We start from the raw sequence: 16,973 nt of genomic DNA on the forward strand, positions 1-16,973 counted from the left end.
TACTTGTTGTCATCTAAGTCTATTTGGCAGTAATCCCAATAATATAGAAATACCCTATTTTCAGTCACACTCCACATAAAAATGCTTTCTGCTTTCTGAGCTTTTACCAAAAAGCAGTGACATGGATCGTGGGCAGTAATCTCAGTGCACGTAGTTGGCACTGATCCAGTGCTTACTCTGTATTATGAGCTCTATGTGCAGCGCTTCATTTCATCCTTCAGCTGTGAACTAGAGGTGGTGTTAGTGGCCTTTATAAATGAGGAAACCAGCAGAGAGGGGACGAGGTCCTATAGCTCGTACATGGCAGAGCCTTTTTAGCAGCCCAGGCTATTAAATACCCCAGGCTCATTTACTTAAATATCATGCCACTTTGTATCCCATGGATAGAGCAAGAATCTGCTGACTTGTGTATGGAAAAAAGTAAAGATTTGTCTCTCCATCCTCTGCAAGTATAATGGGTGGTTGGGAAGCTAGGGTGTGTGTTTTGGGGTACTCCTCAAGTCCCTGGGATGCACAGAGCCTCACCTAACCCCTTTTTGTGAGTACCTTGTTCTTGTGCTAGACATCTACATGATCAAATTAGCCTAAAACTGGGATAGTGCTACCTCTTTTTTATCAGGTCTTCATGTGTGAGGAGTCTTAGCATGGCCGTGCAGGACGTTTCTTTTTCACCGAGCTCTAGAGAATTGCTGCTTTCTTTTCAGGTAGCTAATGTGTCTGGTTAGTGTCATAGTTACCATACCTTCATATTTTGGAAGCTAGCATTCATACATTTAATTTAGTTTTTTTCAACTTTTAAAACTGTGTTAAAGTTTTTTTTTTTTTTTTTTTTTCTTTTAGAGATGGAGTTTCACTCTTGTTGCCCGGGCTGGAGTGCAGTGGCTCAATCTCGGCTCACTGCAACCTCCACCTCCCGGGTTCAGGCGATTCTCCTGCCTCAGCCTCCCGTATAGCTGGGATTACAGGCATGTGCCACCAAGCCTGGCTAATTTTTGTATTTTTAGTAGAGATGGTGTTTCTCCCTGTTGGTCAGGCTGGTCTCTATCTCCTGACCTCAGGTGATCCACCCACCTCGGCCTCCCAAAGTGCTGGGATTACAGGCGTGAACCACCACACACAGCCAAAGTTTTATGTTACTAATTAAGTTAAAAAATAAGTGGTTTCCTTTTTTAAAAAAGTGCTTTTAAATGTTCATTTCCCCTTGTGAGTTGAGTTTGGGTCTCTGATACGAAGTGACTGACTCTTTGCAGTTACGTTTGAATGGGGATGACTTCCCTGAACACTTCACACATTCCAGGAAAATCTCCCTGACAAAGTGAGAACTGGGGTTATCATTCCACTTTTGTGGAAGCACAAGGGCAATCTAAGTTTTGGGGTCTCTCTTGGATTCATTTATCTGCCAGTCTTTCCTGAACATCACAGAGCAATACTTTGGATGTGTGATTTTACTTAATATAATTTTATTTGTTTTTCATAGAGGAAATGCATGCTGAAATCTGTTATGCCGAGTGTCTCCTACAGAAAGCTGCACTCACGTTTGTGCAGGTAATGAATATTTGGCTTGGAATTCGTATTGGCTGGGAAGACTGCCAGTGCTGCATAGAAAAATGTGGTGCATTCTATGTCAAAGCTTCAGTTCTTTTGACTTAGAGTTGTGATGGCAAATATTTGTTATTCTGATAAAGTTTCACTGAAAAAAGATGCTAGAGAGCTTTGTTCCTCCTCTACTGCACTTAAGAATCTATTTCAAATTGCACTCCACTGGGAATCATTGCCCTTTAAAGACTGTGTCTTTAAAGAAACTTTAGGCCAGGCAGAGTGGCTCACACCTGTAATCCTAGCACTTTGGAAGGCTGAGGTGGGCGGATCACCTGAGGTCCGGAGTTCGAGACAAGCCTGGTCAACATGGTGAAACCCTGTCTCTACTAAAAATACAAAAAAAAAAAAAAAAAAAAAAATTAGCCGGGCATGGTGGCAGGCGCCTGTAATCCCAGCTACCCAGGAGGCTGAGGCAGGAAAATCACTTGAACCTGGGAGGCTGAGATTTCTGTGAGCCGAGGTCACACCACTGCACTCCAGCTTGGGTGACAGAGCAAGACTTTGTCTCAAAAACAAAAAAGAAACTTTAAAGAAACTGCTTTGCAACCGTCACATCTAATTTTAAGATGCATCTGTGTGAAAACCGGGAGAGTATTCTCCTTTGCGCTTTCTACTGGTAGAGGCCGCCCATGGGAGTGGCCCGGGCAGAGGAAGTGTCCCCTGTTACACCGCTTGCCTCAGTGGAGTTCAGTTATGCATGCATAGCATGTACACTTCAAATTTTATTTTTCCCCTTCTTTCTATATTCTCATTCTCCTTTCTTTTATTTCTTCCTTTGGAAGAGCAGTTTTTAGAAGTCACTAAACAATCCTTTTCTTATGAGCCATTTTAATTTCACCTCTGGGAACTGATACAGTCAGTACCTTGCCTAGTTCTGTATCTTCCAATGCTTCTGTAAAACATAAATTTTCACATAATGGCTTCATGGGTGTTAGTGATGGCTACAGTGAGGGTGAGGTGGGGTAGAGATTGTAAGAAATCAGAAAGAAATTCAACTTTGAAATGGAAAATCTTCCTCACTCGCAATCTTTTTTTTTTTTTTTCTGGGGAGGGGTGGCGGGGTGGTTGGAGCCTCATGCTATCATCCAGGCTGGAGTACAGTGGCACGATCTCGGCTCACTGCAACGTCTGCCTCCTGGGTTCAAGCAGTTCTTCTGTCTCAGCCCCCCCAAGTAGCTGGGGTTACAGATGTGTGCCACCATGCCTGGCTAATTTTTGTATTTTCAGTAGAGACAGGGTTTCACCATATTGGTCAGGCTGGTCTCGAACTCCTGACCTCAGGTGTTCCACCCACCTCGGCCTCCCAAAGTGCTGGGATTATAGACGTGAGCCACTGCGCCCGGCCACAATCTTTTAAATTATTTGCCAGTTGCTTCTTTCTTTTCCTGGAGGTTTACCTCTTGGGTTGGATTCTGGTTTAGTAAAATGGAATCACTGTAGCCCATGACCCTGTTTCCTAAAACCCAGACATTACAAAGGCTGGTTGATAACAACAGTCTTACTGCCTCAGTAAGCATCATAATGGTAGTCATGGAGGCCCAAGTTTTTTTCTGTTTTCCAAACAGGGATTTGGCAATCAAATCTGGGATTTGAAGGCTTATGTTATATTTGGGGATTTGAAATTAAAGAGGTATTCATGCTTGTCCCCTCTTCCTCATGACTCCCACCCAATCACTTTTATATTCATGCTGCTTTATCCTTTTAAAGATTGTGCAGCTCCGTCTCTTCCTATCGTTGTTCTAGAAGAAGTGCTTATCCACTCTTTGCTGGACTGCACAGCAACCTAGTGACTCTCCCTCTCTAATTTCTTTTACCTTCAGCTTATTCCCTATTCTGCAGTTGAGGGTTGAGTACCCTTTTAAAAATGAGTCTCTAACCTGGTCACTTCTCTGCTTCAGCATTCAGTAGCTCTGATTGAGTATGGCAGTATTCTCTATCAGAATATCATAAATGAGGGGGATACTTTTTCAAACAAAACTGGTACCTCCTCTCTATGTTCCCTACCCGGCCGCCACCCCCCGCACCTTACAGGTGTCCTTGAAAGCCACTGACGGGGTTGCATACTTGAGTAGCATGGCTGGAGATAGCTTTCTTAACTCCTTGGTCATTCTCTTTGCAATAGATTCTTCAGCAGTGTGGAATTACATATACACACATGGCCAAACCCGTCATGATCCTAATGCCACCCTGTCTTTCCACTTAAGTTTTACTTTGCTTACAAAATTCACATCTGCTTTGCCTTTCTATACCTGGCCAGTTTCTAATTATTTTTGTGCTTAAAGCACCAATGCTTCCAGGAGGCATATCTAGCCCTCTCCATGCCACTACTTTGTGTTCTCATGACATCCCATGCATGATCCCACCCCCGTGCATGACTCTGTCCCTGTGCATGGCTCCCTCCCTGTTCTTGACGCCCTCCCTTAACATATTGTATTACTTTCATCTGTTTTTGCATTTGGGTGCCTGGTATAAAATAGGCATTAAGTTTAAGTTTGATGAATCCTGAAATGAAATATGTTTTTTTTTTTTTTTTTTTTGAGGCATATTTCAAGCTAATTTAAGAAATTCTTTTCTGGTTGGTATTGGATTTTATATAATCATAAGTTTCCTTAATTTAAGAAGATAAACACTGAATTTCATATCTATTGATTCTTATAATAATTAGAACATTAAATACTTAAGTAATTAATGAAATTAGTAAATGAAATTCAGTTTTTCTTTTGCTACAGAAGGATGCTTAAGTACAAGAGAAATACATATCAGAGCATCTTTCTTTTTTCTTCTTTTTTTTTTTTTGAGATGGAGTATCGCTCTGTCACCAGGCTGGAGTGCAGTGGCGTGATCTTGGCTCACTGCTGCCTCCGCCTCCCAGGTTCAAGTGATTCTCCTGCCTCAGCCTCCTGAGTAGGTGGGACTACAGGCACCCACCGCCATGCCTGGCTAATTTCTGTATTTTTGGTAGAGACGGGGTTTCACCATGTTGGCCAGGATGGTCTCGATCTCTTGACCTCGTGATCCGCCTGCCTCGGCCTCCCAAAGTGCTGGGATTACAGGCGTGAGCCACCGCGCCCGGCCAGAGCATCTTTCTAATATCAATACACTAGAAAAACTTTCTCTCTGGATATGCAAAACATAGGACTGTCTCCACTAGTACCATCTATTAGAGTAACTTCCTTCAAATGGTTATTTGGTGTAATTTATTGTCTTAGAATCCCAGAATGCTGACCCCAAATATGCCATTCATCTAGGCCAACAGCCTCAATTTTATGGTCAATGACAATCAGATAAACAGAACTGAAGTGGTGGTGTTTTCCTAAAACAATTGCATAGTAGTGACAGCCACTTCAGAAACCAGACCAGTTATTTTGGGCCTGGAAATGTGTGTGAGTAAAATTCGCAACATTAAATAGACTCTGACTGCTAAAGTACTCTGTGAAAGAAGAACCATTGTCCCATTTACTGGGTGTAATGTACTGGAAGGTTTGGCCTTAGAGCAGGATGTTAAAGTCATCCATTTTAGATTCTATTAAACCCAGAAGAAAATTGCTCAGTAGATGTCGATGTTTATTAAAATAATTTGGACCCCATATGGCCCCTAATTGGTGAGGATTACCTCCTTAGTAATATAAAATAATTGAAGGATTCTACAAGTATTTTCTTTATGTTGTCCTCTAATGTGGAAGAAAAATTACCCCAAAAACTTTTAAATGTAAAGCAAGAGTATGTGTTAATTTCAAAATTATGTCCTCAAAATACTTTTTTTTGTTTGTTTTTGTTTTTCTAATCACACAAACATACAACTGTGGGGACAATTTAAAATTTTTTGCTAAATAATCTAATTTTTTAACTGAATTATTTTCAGGATGAAAATATGATCAACTTCATCAAAGGTGGACTCAAAATTAGAACAAGTTACCAAATATATAAGTAAGTTAAAAAGTAAGATGCAGTTTGTAAATAATTTTGTGCTGTTTACTCCTTTGTTCTTCACAATTCTCCTAAATTAAGTTTGACTAGGATTTTTTTTTTTTTTTGAGATGGAGTCTCACTCTGTCTCCCAGGCTGGAGTGCAGTGGTGCAATCTCGGCTCACTGCAAGCTCCGCCTCCTGGGTTCATGCCATTCTCCTGCCTCAGCCTCCCGAGTAGCTGGGAGTACAGGCACCTGCCACCACGCCCGGCTAATTTTTTGTATTTTTAGTAGAGACGAGGTTTCACCGTGTTAGCCAGGATGGTCTCTGTCTCCTGACCTCGTGATCCGTCCGCCTCAGCCTCCCAAAGTGCTGGGATTACACACATGAGCCACCGTGCCCAGCCTGACTAGGATTTTTTATTTGGTGTTGGTAAAAATGAACTTGATTTTTTGCTGAGTGTGTATTCAGTGTTATAGGACAACAGAATTTAAGTTTAAATACAATTTTAAGAGCAAATTAGCTGAAAATAAAGCTACGGACGTAATTTCTGATTAGGTAATTTTAGTTACTCTCTCCTTAGAACAATTTATAAATTTAAATTTATAGTAATATCTTTGGTTCAGACTCCAGAGCAGCACTGCCCAGTAGAACTTTCTGCAGTAGATGGAAATGTTCAGCTGAGGTGGCCATAACGTTGTTCATATCCCTATTGATTTTTATCCAGTTGTCTGTTATTTACTCAGAGTGTTAAAGGCTCTAAGTTTGAATCTGGAGTCTTCCCTTTCTTCCTTTAGTTCTGTCAGTGTTTGCCTCATATATTTAGGAGCTCTGTTGTTAGGCTTTTATAATATGTATTTATAATTGTTCTGTCTTCCTAATGAATTAACCTTTTCATCATCTTGAAATGTCTCTATTTAACTTTGGTAATATTCCTTGTCTTGAAATCTGTTATGTCTAATATTCATATAGGCACTCATGCTTTTTATAATTAGTCTTTGCATGGGATATATTCTTTTACTTTAAACCTATTTTTGTTTTCATATTTAAATTGTATTTTTAAATATTTAAATTGTATTTCTTGTAGATGCACATAGCTGGGCCGTTGATATGTTTGCACTTGTGACTACCATTTTGCTTTTTCTCTTTGCCTCATCTGTTCTCTTCCCCTTTTTTCCTGCTGTCTTCTTTTGCTTTAACAACATTTTAAAAACTGTTATTCTCCTAGCTGTACTCTCTCATTTTTTTTGTGGTTGCTGTAGTGTTTATAATATTCTTTTTAACTTATTACAGTCAACTTAGAATTAATATTGTAGCACTGGACATAAATTGTAAGAACTTTGCAAAAGTGTAATTTCATTTACCGCATTTTGTCCTTTATGCTATTTTTTTTTTTGAGACCGAGTCTTGCTCTGTTGCCCAGGCTGGAGTGCAGTGGTGCGATCTCAGCTCACTGCAATGTCTGCCTCCTAGGTTCAAGCAACTCTTCTGCCTCAGCCTCCCGAGCAGCTGGGACTACAGGCACTTACCACCACGGCCAGTTAATTTTTGTATTTTTAGTAGAGACGGGGTTTCACCATATTGGCTGGGCTGGTCTCGAACTCCTGACCTCGTGATCCACCCGCCTCGGCCTCCCAAAGTGCTAGGATTACAGGCGTGAGCCACCGCGCCTGGCCCTTTGTGCTATTTTTATGATGTATAGCAGACTTACATATGTTATAAACCCTACAATACAGTGTCAGACTTTCTCTTTAATCAGTTATATGTTGTAGTCTTCTCTCTTTACCCGTATTCTTACCATTTTTCATATTCTTATTCAAAATGGTAAATATATTTCCTGTTTACTTTCAGACTGAAGAACTTCCTTTAGCATTTCTTATAGGGTGTTAGCTTTCAACAAATTCTGTTTTCATTTATCTTAAAATATATTTACTTTTTACTTTTTCTTTCAAGGTTATTCTTGCTAACTATAGTATTCTGAGTCGATGGGTTTTCATTCCTTCTTTCAGCCCTTTAAAACTGGCTTCCTATTGTATTAAAGCCTCTGTTACTCGGTTTTCATTTGTATTATTGTTCCCCTATACATAATGTGTCTTTTCTTCTGACTTTTTTGAAGACTGACTAGTTTGTATCTTTGAGTCTCAGTAGTTTGACTATGATGTGGCTAAGTGTGGTTTTGAGAAATCTGTGGTCATAATTTTTCAAACTTTTTTTTTCTGCCCCATTCTTACTTTCTTCTCTCCTGAGACTCCTACTTTTTTCCCATCATTTTCCACTGTGTAAAAATATGTTTTAAATGTATATTTTGTATTTTTCCAGAATTTATAATAGTTATTTGTGGGAAAGTTAATCTGACATAAGCTACCCTGCCATTACTGGTAGCAGAACCAAAATTTAGTATTTTAAGAGGTACTTCACTGAAAATCCTTTCACAAAATTGTGTTTCATTCAAAATCCTGGAAGGGGGTGGTAGATCTTGGGTACCTGACATGCTGTCGTATAGATTTCTTTGTGAAATATTTTTAGAAGATATAAACGAATGTTAAATTCAATGCTAATTGCTGTTTTAGTCATCAAAACTTAAAAATACTAAAGGAATTAAAATGGGCCTGTGGAGGCAAAGACATACAGGTGTACCTCAGAGATATTTTGGGTTCCAGACCACTACAATAAAGTGAATATTGCAATAAAGTGAGTCACACAAACTTTTTGGTTTCCTGGTGCATATAAACGTTACGTTGATACTGTACTGTATTCTCTTAAGTCTGCCAATACCATTATGTCTAAAAAATATACATACCTTAATTGATAAACACTTTTTTGCTAAAAAATGCTAACAATTATCTCAGCCTTCAGCAAGTCATAATCTTTTTGTTGGTGGAGGTCTTGCCTCCATGTTGATGGCTGCTGACATTCAGGGTGGTGGTTGCTGAAGGTTGGGGTGGCTATGGCAATTTTTTACAAAAGGACAGCAGTGAAGTTTGCCATACCTATTGACTTTTCCTTTCATGAAAGATTTTTCTGTAGCATGCAATACCACTTGGTGGCACTTTACCCACAGGAGAACTTCTTTCAGAGTTAGAGTCCATGCTCTCAAATCTTGCTGCTGCTTTATCAGCTAAGTTTATTTAATATTCCAAATCCTTTGTTGTCATTTCAACAATGTTTATGGCATCTTTACCGGGAGTAGATTTCATCTGAAGAAACTACTTTCTTGCTCATCCATAAGAGGCAACTCCTCATCCATTAAAGTTTCGTCATGAGATGGCAGCAGTCAGTCGCATCTTCAGGCTCCACTTCTAATTCTAGTTCTCTTTCTGTTTCTAACACCTCTGAAGTTACTTTCTCCACCAAAGTCTTGAACCCCTCAGAATGATCCATGAGGGTTGAAATCAACTTCTTCCAAACTCCTGTTAATGTGGATATTTTGACTTCCTTCCATGAATCATGAATGTTGTCTATGATATGTAGAATGATGAATCCTTTCCAGAAGGTTTTCTGTTTCCTTTCCCTGGATCCATTAGAGGAATCACCATGGCAGCAATAGCCTTATAAAATGTACTTCTTAAATAGTAAGACTTGAAGGTCAAAATTACTCCTTGATCCATGGGCTGCAGAATGGATGTTGTGTTAGTAGGCATGAAAACAATATAATCCTTGCATACATCTCCTTCAGAACTCTTAGGTGACTAGGTGCATTTTCAGTGAGCAATAATACTTTGAAATAAATCTTTTTTTTCTGAGCAGTGGATCTCAACAGTAGGCTGAAAATATTTAGTAAACCATGCTGTAAACAGATGTGCTATCATCCAGGCTTTGTTGTTTTAATTATAGAGCACCGGCAGAGTAGATTTAGGACAATTGTTAAGGGCCTTAGGATATTTGGAATGGTAAGTGAACACTGGCTTCCATTTAAAGTCACCAGTTCCATTAGCCCCTAACTAGAGTCAGCCTGACCTTTGAAGTTTTGAAGCCAGGCGTTGACTTCTCCTCTCTAGATATGAAAGTTCTAGATGGCGTCTTCTTCCAATAGAAGGCCATTTTGCCTACATTGAAAATTTGTTGTTTAGTGCAGCCACCTTTGTCTGTGATCTTAGCTAGATATTCTGTATAACTTGCTACAGCTTCTACATAAGCACTTGCAGCTTCACTTTGCACTTTTTTTTTTGGAGATGGAGTCTCCCTTTGTCGCCCAGGCTGGAGTGCAGTGGCACGATCTCAGCTCACTGCAACCTCTGTCTTCCAGGTTCAAGTGATTCTTCTGCCTCAGCCTCCCGAGTAGCTGAGACTACAGGTGTGTGCCACCATGCCTGGCTAATTTTTGTATTTTTAGTAGAGACAAGGTTTCACCATGCTTGTCCAGGCTGGTCTCAAACTCCTGACGTCATGATCCGCCTGCCTTGGCCACCTAAAGTGCTAAGATTACAGGTGTGAGCCACCGCACCCGGCTGCACTTTTTTGTTATAGAGATGGTGTCTTTCCTTAAATTCATGAAACAACCTCTGTTAGCTTCCAACATTTTTTTCTTCAGCTTCCTCACCTCTCTCAGCCTTTATAGAGTTGAAGAGTTAGGGTCTTGTTCTAGATTAGGCTTTGACTTAAGGGAGTGCTGTGGGCGGTTTGTTCTATCCAGACCACTACAGCTTTTTCCATATCAGCAACAGGGCTGTTTTGTTTTCTTATCATTTGTGCCTTCACTAAAGTAGCACTTTTAATTTTCTTCAAGAACCTTTCTTTTGCACTTTCAAGTTGACTAACTGTTTGGCACAAGAGGCCTAGCTTTCAGCCTGTCTTTGCTTTTGACATGCCTTCCTCACTAAGCTTAATTATTTCTAGTTTTTGATTTCAAGTGAGAGAGGTGCAACTCTTCCTTTCGCTTGAACACTGAGAGGCCACTGTAGAGTTACCAATTGGCCTAATTTCAATATTGTTTTGTCTGAGGGAATAGGGAGGCCTGAGGAGGAGAGAGATGGAGGAACAGCCTGTCAGTCAGAACACACACAACATTTATTGATAACTTTCCCTCTTATATGGGTGTGGTTCATGGCACCCTGAAACAATTATAGTAGTAGTAACATTTAAGATCTCCCATCACAGGTCACCATTAACAGATACAGTAATAACTAAAAAGTTTGGAAATTTTATGATAATTACTGAAATGTGACCCTGAAACACAAAGTGAGCACATATTGTTGGAAAAATGGCGTTGATAGACTTGCTCAACACAGAGTTGCCACACATCTTCAATTTGTAAAAAATACGGTATCCACAAAGTGCAATACAGTAAAGTGCAATAAAACAAGGTATGCCTTTACATATCAGTGAAATGAACCGTGTGGGTTTTTGAAAGAGACAGCATGTGTGTGTGTGCACACATGGACTTACATACACACACACACACGCACACACGCACTTACCTGGGAATTCAAAATATGCTAAATTCCTTTATATAGATAGGCCCTTTCAAAACAGTGAAGAAAGATAGGTACTTTCGTAAATGTTTTTGGGAAAATTGTTCGTTTTATGGGAAAATCATTAAGATGAAAAAAGTCCATATAGGTTTAATATTAAAAGATTTAAAAAGAATTCTAGCAGGAAACATAAAGTATTTTTATAATTCTTAAATATAAAGGCTTTAAACTTTATTTTTTATTTTTTCACTTTGAAATAATTTGAAAATTATTACAAAAAATTTCCATATAGCCTTCACTCAGATTTACAAATATTAATATTCTGCAGAAGCACAGTACAATTATTAAAATCAGGAAACTGATATGGATACAGTATTAATATTTACTCCATGACCTTCACTCACATTTCTCCAGCTGTCTCATCAGTGCCTTTTTCTGGCCCAGGATCCAACCCGGGATCCTGAGTATCGAGGTTAGCTGCCATGTCTCCTTAGTCTCTTTTCATTCGGAATAGTTCCTCAGTCTTCGTCTTTAATGATGCTGACATTTTAAAAGAATAAAATGGCCAGTTATTTAGTAAAACATCTTTCAATGTGGACTTTTCTAACGTTTCTTCATGATTAAATTCAGATTATGACTCTATGGCAAAAATACCATAGAAATGATATCATTAGGTACGTGATGTCAGTTTCAAAGGCCTTTTAACCGTGGCATAAAATCAGAAATCAGAAGAAATTGATTGAGCTGACCAAATAAACATTCATCATTTTATCTTGGCAAAATACACCATAATAAAAAATAAATGACCCAGGGGAAATGACAGCAGGGGATGCTTGTAGGCTGGTGGGCATCTGAATTGACTGTCTGAACCCTTACATTTTTTGTAAACTGGAAGTTAGGTCTATAGGCTTGCTAGATTCAGATTAAAAATATTTGGCTAGACTGGACCACAAGTGTAGTTGCACATTTTATAATTGCATCACACCAAGTGATTCATGATATCTCATTATTCCTTACTATTAAAAAATATATTTGTCAATTTGATAAGCAATTCCCAGGTATTACCAATTTTTATATTTTTGTTATTGTTTTAATTTGTTATTTCTCTGGTTAAATATTTGCCTTTTGAAGATGATGTGAACAGGCAAGAGAGAAATACATAGAAAATGAAGTGAGAAGTTGGAAAGATTTGCATGGATGGAGCAGGAAGAAAGCAGAGGACAGATGGGGCCATTGTGATGGCCTTGGCTTTCTTGTTTCAGTCTGTCCTGGTCCTAAGCCCTAATTTATTTGGTCTGTTTGAGACAATGGCAGTCACACTGAAATTCAGATCTTGCCAGTAGCATCTCATTTCCTCAGGTTGCTGCAGTGTATGCAGTGGTTGAGAGCTGAGCCGTCCCAGGGAGTCCGCCGTAAGATGCGCCGGAAGCTGTGGGATGGCAGCCTGTGGTCCTGTGGCTCCTGGCTGGTGCTTGCCAATGGATGAACCCTCTCTTTAAGTCCAGAAACACTGGTCCTGCTAGACACTGTAAAAATGAGCATCTCCTTTTCCCTTGATGATTATTACCTAGTATCCTTAAGAGTAAACTCAGCATAGCATCATCCATTTAAAATTTTGGTGGTATTTTAATTATTGACATTTATTTTATAGTGTGTAAGTGTAAAATTTGATTTAATATTTATTTTCAGAGTCATGGTCAACTTACACTGTCACTTTTGTTCTTCAATCCAGAGAATGTCTTTCTATCCTGCATGAAATTCAGAAGAACAAACTTCAGCAGGAATTCTTCTATGAGTTTGAAGGGGGTGTCAAGCTTGGCACTGGGGCCTTTAATTTGGTAAGGAAATCACTGTATAGAAACCAGAACTTTTGAAGAAGAACCTAAGGTTTTCTGTGCCTTCTCCACTGCATTTGAACCTCATCCTGAACCTCTCCCTGGGTTGGTTGACAAACAGCTAGAGTGGGATCAGTTTTCTGGCATTGTGACCCAGTGTGTTATAAAGTTCCACATATGCTCAGAGTAGCTTTGGATTGTAAAATGTAAGGGAAGCGTGTGGTACTCTGAATAGACTAGTAAGGTTTTTGGTAACAAGGAACAGTGGAATCCATTTCCATTTCCACAGCAGAAATATTGTTGCAATGACAACGAAGCCTCTGGAATTGAAAATGTTTGAGGGACCAGTGTAACTTGAGGAATGATTTTTGATGATCCCTGAGGAAATGAAGTCTGAGTAGTAATCTGTCAAATTCCAATATGTGATTAAGAGATTTTTAAATTTTATTGATGGTTCACTGGAATTCGTGAGAAAATAAAGTGATCAAGAGAAGTATACACGTGAGTGTATGTGCCACTATGGCCACTTTGCTCATGAGCCTGTGGGTGATAAATGGGAAAGAGGCTGACTGGCACCCACAGAATGGACCATCCTATCCAATTGGTTGTTAAAATCCTCTTCTGCCAAGGTCATCCTTTGGTGTGTATCCACATGGGACACAAATATCTTTACATTTTCTGCCCATTCAGAAAGATCTGTCCACATACTTCTTCCCCAGACCTCTTTGTCACCACTTTTCCAATCATGATCCTTTCAAGCCCCTGCCCATCCAACGAAACCATTGTCTACATCCCCTGAATCAGCATATAATTGCACATCTGGCCATTTCTCCTTTCAAGCGTAGTGCATAACCAGGTGGACTGCCCAGGGTTCTGCCTACTGGAAGGATATTCCCTCACCACTGTCATTCAGGAATATCCCAGAGAGAAGTGGTGCTGCAGCTGTCCACTTCTGGGTGGTGTCTACACATCACACAGACTATGACTGATTTTTGCTTCTGGGAAAGGAAACTAAGAAACCTTGCCTGGGTGTGGGTGCTTTGAGGGGTTGCCTTCTTGTCACTTCATCACACCACATCAAAGATCCCAGTATTCTATAGTGAACCCTGGAAAGACCAGGCTAAAAAAAACTTTTTAAAGGTTCATTGTCTTAGCTAAATGAAATTAATTCATAAGTGATTGTTATAATATGTGGTCACAGAAATATCTGATGGTTAAAACTTGTTCCCAATTTCTCATGTTATTGAAGCATTAAAACTGTAAGTTGTTAGTTTAGATTTGTTTGCAGTTAGAAACACTAAGACATAAGTACACTGTATATTTTTTTCTTACAGATGCTGTCCCTTTTACCAGCAAGGATTATCAGACTACTAGAATTTATTGGATTTTCTGGAAATAGGGTACAAATTTAATTTTATCTTAATTTTGACAGGGAAGATAAAACATTTATTAAATATGAGGGCAATGCAACATGTCTGCATAACTAGCTTGATAATTATTGGCAATTTGTTTGTGGGACAGAAAATAAGCCTTTGATTCTTGATCATGTTTTTCAGGACTTAGACATAGTTTTTCTGATGAAAGTTAAAAATGTTCACCCTTGTCCAAATTCTTGGATGAAAAATTATGTGTTGCTAATATTGCTTCTTGCTAGATCTTATTACTCTCACGTGGTTTCCTATGCTTTCTTAATAGTTAACCAAAGATGGGAGGGGTGGGGGAAGAGAGGGTTGAAAAACTACCCTCTCTTGGGTATGGTGTTCACTCTTGGGGTGATGGGTACACTAAAAGCCCAGACTTCACCACAGCATAATATATGAAATCTGTACTTGTAACCCCCCAATATATAAAAATGTTTACAAAGTTTCTGAATATGATTTTCCAGTAATGTTCTCTTTCTAAAATGCATTTAATTCCCATAGGAGTTGGGCCTCCTGCAGTTACGTGAAGGTGCTTCAGGAAGGAGCATGAGGTCTGCACTGTGCTGCTTAACCATCTTAGCTTTTCATACTTACATCTCCCTAATACTTGGTAAGATCTGGATTAGATTGTTTCATTGAACATTGTTTATCTGGCCAGACATGGTGGGTTACACCTGTAATCCCAGCTACTTGGGAGGCTGAGGTGGGAGGATCGGTTGAACCCAGGAGTTTGAGGCTGCAGTGAGCTATGATCGCGTCACTGCACTGGATCCAGCCTGGGCAACAGAGCGAGATCCTGTCTCTAAATTAAAAAACAAAACAAAACAAAACATAACAAAAAGTTGATTGTTTTTAATCTGAGTAAGTAAAAATTTAGAAAGATCAGCAAGAGCTAGTAGTTCATATCTGTTTACTTTTTTTTTGAATAAAGTTAGAAAATAGTGTCCTTTGTCATAGTGACATTTAGCAGAGGGAGTAGGGTAGTTTCTTTCATTAAATAATTTTCATCTGTTCTCAGCTAAAATTTCTATATTAAGGTGATCTATTTTATCATACATTAGATTTCTTTTCTTTGCAGAAAATGAAATTTTGGGCTAAATAAGTTAATATTGCTATTAAAACCAGAAATTCCAATTAGGAATCTGAGACAGCCACCTGCATTCTTAAGAATTAGTGTGTCCTAGAGCTTTCTTAAACTAAAGTTATAGGTGAGACTAGTCTTTATTTTATTCCCCAGATATAAAAATGATGAAATAATAGTTTTCATCTTTTCCATGAGTAGGTCTTTACTATATGTTAATGAAATGTGGAGAGCTGGTTATAAATATCCCCATGTCTTATGAAGACTGAGGCTTTTCCTGTTAAATTTCTAGGTACAGGAGAAGTGAATGTTGCGGAAGCAGAGCGTCTCCTGGCACCCTTCCTCCAGCAGTTTCCAAATGTACGCTCAGTATTTCAAAGTGTATGTTTCAACCGTAATTAATCAGCCAGTGTTGACTGTTGAACGGTGTGTTTTCTTCCTTGCTCTGCAGGGCTCACTCGTGTTGTTTTATCATGCCCGAATAGAGTTGCTGAAAGGGAATCTTGAAGAGGTAATTTATTTGGGAGTTATTTGGGGGAGTTGTCTGTATGGTGGTAGAGCTGCGACCTACGCATTCAACAAAAGTAAACTTAGCTATATGGACTAGACAAAAATAAAGAAAAAAACAATGTAAGTAAAAAGCCAAAACTTTTAAGTTGTATATACATTCTATTATATAAAATCTATGCAGTGGATTACTGAATATAGTCTACATTTATACATAGAGTACATTAAGCACTTTAGGATAATGTATACCATATAACAAGCTCAGAGATTTTCAAGAAACTGTGACTCTTACCAATTTCTGCCTTACACACTGACTTTGGAATCTAGCCCCTGCATGACATGCAAGTCTACTACGTGTGGGCTCCTTATCAAAGGAAATTATTCACCAATTCCCTCAAAAAATGAAGCGTCGGGGTCAGAAGTAGAAAAGTAAGGAGCCATTTATGTATATACATTCACAAACCATTTTTTCCACGCAAATGGGATCAAACATGTATTTTTCTGTGATTTTTTTTTTTTTTTCTATATTTACAATATGTCTTGGATCTCTTTCCAGGTCAGTATACCTAAATGTCTCCTGTTCTTTTTGATGGCTGGGTTTCATTTCATGGGTTGAATATACTATACCTATTAAAGTGGTCCATAGACATTTGGCCACTACAAACTGTTGTGAACATCATTGTATGTATATTTCTGTACACAGGTATATTTATAGAAGACAGATTATGATTAGTAGAATTCCTGGGCCAAAAGGTGGTTGCATTTTTATAAATCCAGCCAAATTGCCCTCCTCACTTAAGATTGTTCCAATGTAAACTCCAGTAAACATATAAAAATATTTTTTTCCAATGCTCTTTGCCAGCTCAGGACATTATGTGATGGCTAAAAATGAGAATCTAAGTTTTAAGTTTATATTGCCTAGTTTACAAATTTCTCCACATGTATATCTGTCATTTATATATATTTTTTTCTGATTGGGTATTTACATCTTTACCAGTTTCCTGTTTAGTTTTCTTTTTCTTACAGAATTTTATTAAATTGATGAATGATAAAAGAGTTAACCTTTTGCCAATTATGTAGATAGTGACATCTTCTTCCTGTCTGTTGCCTGTAACTTTGCCTACAGTGTTTTGTCCTATGGAAGTTCTAACTTTATTGTCAGTCTTTTCTTAAATGATTTCTGCATTTGATATCTTCCTTGGAATGGAAC

At 38.7% G+C, this 16,973-nt stretch overlaps 1 protein-coding gene across 4 annotated transcripts in view; it reads left to right on the forward strand.

Moving 5' to 3' along the window:
* Positions 1 to 16,973, forward strand: part of TTC39B (tetratricopeptide repeat domain 39B) — a 133,382-nt gene that overhangs the window by 98,202 nt on the left and 18,207 nt on the right. For 3 of the 4 annotated variants that reach the window (XM_055294206.2, XM_055294207.2, XM_055294208.2), the window contains 7 exons: positions 1,478 to 1,545; positions 5,462 to 5,526; positions 12,652 to 12,757; positions 14,089 to 14,154; positions 14,677 to 14,785; positions 15,549 to 15,616; positions 15,708 to 15,767. In XM_055294206.2, coding sequence (XP_055150181.1) covers positions 1,478 to 1,545; positions 5,462 to 5,526; positions 12,652 to 12,757; positions 14,089 to 14,154; positions 14,677 to 14,785; positions 15,549 to 15,616; positions 15,708 to 15,767 — 542 coding nt within the window. Of the gene's footprint in view, positions 1 to 1,477; positions 1,546 to 5,461; positions 5,527 to 12,651; positions 12,758 to 14,088; positions 14,155 to 14,676; positions 14,786 to 15,548; positions 15,638 to 15,707; positions 15,768 to 16,973 lie in introns of all 4 variants that reach the window. The other variant, XM_063609165.1, reaches the window with a different exon arrangement.

This window comes from Symphalangus syndactylus, chromosome 9 (genome assembly GCF_028878055.3).
Source record: "Symphalangus syndactylus isolate Jambi chromosome 9, NHGRI_mSymSyn1-v2.1_pri, whole genome shotgun sequence".
Taxonomy (NCBI): Eukaryota; Metazoa; Chordata; class Mammalia; order Primates; family Hylobatidae; genus Symphalangus; species Symphalangus syndactylus.